Source organism: Chaetomium globosum, genomic scaffold (assembly GCF_000143365.1).
Source record: "Chaetomium globosum CBS 148.51 scaffold_3 genomic scaffold, whole genome shotgun sequence".
Taxonomy (NCBI): Eukaryota; Fungi; Ascomycota; class Sordariomycetes; order Sordariales; family Chaetomiaceae; genus Chaetomium; species Chaetomium globosum.
This window is the reverse complement of record NT_165978.1, coordinates 2,803,595-2,807,109: the sequence shown is the minus strand read 5'-3', so window position 1 is coordinate 2,807,109 and position 3,515 is coordinate 2,803,595. Positions and strand designations below refer to the sequence as shown.

At 56.7% G+C, this 3,515-nt stretch overlaps 1 protein-coding gene across 1 annotated transcript; it reads right to left on the bottom strand.

Moving 5' to 3' along the window:
• Positions 1-751: 751 nt before the first annotated feature.
• Positions 752-3,274, bottom strand: CHGG_06208 (uncharacterized protein; the record flags this gene model as incomplete). Its single annotated transcript, XM_001222302.1, has 2 exons — positions 752-1,712; positions 1,770-3,274. The coding sequence occupies 2 exons, from the start codon at positions 3,272-3,274 to the stop codon at positions 752-754; spliced, it is 2,466 nt and encodes an 821-aa protein (XP_001222303.1).
• Between the last annotated feature and the right edge of the window lie 241 nt (positions 3,275-3,515).

Here is a 3,515-nt window from a genome sequence, read left to right as displayed (position 1 = left end):
TGCTATGCCAGGTAGAAAACAAGCAAGATGGCCAATCATAACCCTGATCTTGACGACTACCTACCTAGGTAGGCAAGTAGGTAGAGGTCAACAGAGACTATCAGCTCAAACGCATGCTGGAACTTATATGTTCTAATAATTGATAATAACAACGGCCAATGAGATGAATAAAAGCGACAACCGCCGCCAAGAGGATAGAAAGTAAAGGCCGCTGTTTATAAACTAAGTACAGGAAATAATTCAAGCGTCTCCAGAACCTGAGGTATTACATTACTTTAATAAGCCCAGCCCCCAAGATATGACTGCCAAGGAAGCATTGGGCAGTCATCAAACGCACGGTGTTAAGTTGCAAGAACAGTTCACGTTGTAATCACCCCACTGGGACGGAACGTCTATGTCCGCTCGATGCCCTTGCTTGGAGCGGCCTTGGCGTGCCGTGCTAAATAGGCATATGCAGTTACCTTGAAGCGAATGCATACTGCCGAGCCTGTAGCAACTGGATGACGCGTGCTGTCTCGATCTGTATGGACCTTTCTTGCCGTTAACTTCATGTGGGGTGACAGGTGGGATGCTTGGTGAAACTAACCATATTCTGGCCATCAACCGTCCAACAACCACAACTCTCCGTGTTGCTCAATAAGCAACCTAGCTTCTTGTTGTGGGCCAAGAAGAACCCGAATCAACTCAAAAGGGGCGAGAGATGATTGCGGGGCACTCCCTGACACGGAGGCCGTCGCGCGAACCCTCGGACTCACGCGACCGCCCCCGCGTCAGGGAGTTCCCCACAATCTACGCTCGCCCCGGGAGTAGCGGGCATCCCGCCGGGAATCTCCAGGTCCAGTTTGACGTCGTAGGTTGGGTTTACGCCAAATCTCATGGCCTCCTTGTCGAATTGCAGCCACTTTCCGCCTTCTTTCTCCGCGATGCGGCATCCCAGCCAAACAATCCGTTCCCGTCTCTCTCCCTGCATGCTGAGAACCTCGAAATACTTTTCATCGTCATCGATCTTCTCCTCTGTGACGAACCAACCATCGGGGAAGTATTTCTCTACCCAAGGAAAGCCTCGCATGGCGAAATCATCCGGCAGCGGCCTCTTCCGCCGCCCGGCGCCGGGAGAAGGACCAGCACCAGCACCGGCACGAACACCAACCCCAGAAACGCCGACGGCGTCGTCCTCCTCTTTCTTCACCTCACCGCCGTCCTCCTTCCCGACCTCGCTCCCAGGGAAGCGGCCCCCCTCGAGGAAGGAAGCCAGAGCCTGAGAGGACACGCTTGTCTCTGACGGCGAAGCCGCGGCGGAACCATTCAACAACGTATTCAGCATGAAAGCCGTGAGTTTCCAGGGGAAATGGGGCGCCACGTAGGCCATAGCGTCAGGGCAAAACGTAAGGTGGTGGACGAGCACCAGGGTGACGTGCAGGAAGGGAAGGACGTTGGGGTCGCCGAACCGGCGGCAGGCGATGTCGTAGGTGCCTGTAAGGAGGCGGAGCGCGTTGGGCAACTGCTTGACCGGGGCGGCGTGCTTGGCGGGGGTGGTGTTGGAGGAGGGGGTTTCTGAGGCGGAGGCATCTTGCATGGGCTGGTCTTGTGATTCGGTAGTATCCTTGGAATTAGTGCGAGAGAAGGAAAAGGCCTTGAGGGCTGCGGCGATCGGGTTGCTGTCGTCCCCATAGCCGGTCACGCTACAGATATTCGCAACGGCGATATGGTACCTGTTTGTACCATCGTCAGCGTTTGAGTGGGCGGTGCATTTTTTTATCACCACTTACCCAGGTTCGAGCCATCGGCGGGTGGAGCGGGCGATATCGTTATCGAGCGGCTGCAGAAACGCCTCCAAGGTGCTCTCCCAATCTTCGGGCTGCTTACCACTAAACAAGATGGCATGCAGCTTCACAAAGTTGCGCTCGGAAGGGGAGAGTCGGTTTTGCTGGGGGTTTCCGGTCCGGGACATGATGGGTTCCAACAGAGTCAGGATGCTCTCGCGCGCAGAGAGGAATGGCATTTCCACACATAGCGATTTCGCATAGTAATAGAGCTGCTGCAGGGCGTTGGGTCTGGCGAGGATGGCCAAGTGATGGTAGAGCCGGCCGGTTGTGGGGGCTTTGTCAGAGGCCTTAGAATACCAGTGTCGGCTCACGGCAGTCCAAACTTCGCGGTCCCGGATATCGTCATCCTCGATGGCCATCCGGTAGCGGCCGAGATCTCCCAGGCACTCGATCCACGTATCCTCAAAAGCAGGAACGGTCTCGTAGAGCAGGGCCATCATCGAGTAGGCCATGTAAATGAACGTAAGCATGTGATCCAAGCTCTCCGGAAGTCTGTGCCTCAGGAGTTCGAGGAAACTGTGAATGCCGTGCCTCCACATCCGGGCCGGCATGGCGTACTTGGCAGCCAACCTTCTTAATGCCGGGCTTGCCGAGGGGTGCTGAGACGCGAGAAAGAAGTCATGGTGTTCGTGAAGCAGGGTCCGGTGGAGGGCGATCAAGGCCTGCCATTGATCGTGGTTGAGTTTGTTGGCGGGGTCCGTTTGCGAGCTTTGATTATTGTCCACTTCGATGCACTTGCTCTCCACTAATACGAGGCCGGCGTAGATGCCCTTCACCTCGGCCACGAGCTGTTCTTGGGAGATGGGCCTCGTCTCGGGTTGCTTGATAATCTCTGTCACATCATCGTCCTCAGCGGGCGGGTGGGCCGGCCCCCGGGCTGGAAGGGCGTGAGATGAGCGGTGCTGCTTCGGGGCCGAGCCAGAGGAAGTGCGGTGGCGTTGATTGCTGGCAACATTGGACTTGTCATATGGGCGGCGGGAGGCGAGGGCGTCACCGTCGGTCCACAACTTCCCCTGATAGGCGCCCCTGGGGACGTCGGCCAGGTTGTCCTCTCCCGCCGGAAGAGCTGCGGCCCGAGCCTTGGACCGTTTCGGGGGCGACATGCTCCGAGACTTGGACCCTTCCCTCTTGATGCTCGGGGTGGGGCTCTTGGTTACACGGTCCCCGGAGCCTGCTACCGGGTGAGGCGCCGCCTTCTTGCGGGTAGCCATTGGCCTGTCGGCCGGCGGCTGGGCAGCCTCCCATTGAGCCTGTATGAACTCGGCTCTTTCTTCCTCGGTGGTATTTTCAGCAAGCAGTTCGGGGTGAGAATCCGAGTAATGTTTCGCGAACACAGCCTTGGCGCCATCCTGAGGGATTTCGTGGTTGCACGTCGGGCACCGAACCTTGAACTTCAATTTTGAGGCTTCCCGTCGTAGGTGCTCGTTCCAGCGTTTGTTGAATTCCATCTCATAAGCCAAAAATAAAATAAAAACGTAAAAGTGCCAGAAAACGGCAAAAGCTCATTCAGGAGCTCTGTTGAAGTGTTGGCTTCACAAAGTGCATTTCCACCAATGCAAACCCACGGGGTGGGTTTTGGGTTTGCGGTGCGGGGTCGATCGGGCCTCTGGGATGTGCTGGGAAGGAAGTACCGCAACGAGAGAGGCTGGAGAGGTGTTCATAGAGGGATGCTGCCGCAAGGTGATGTTG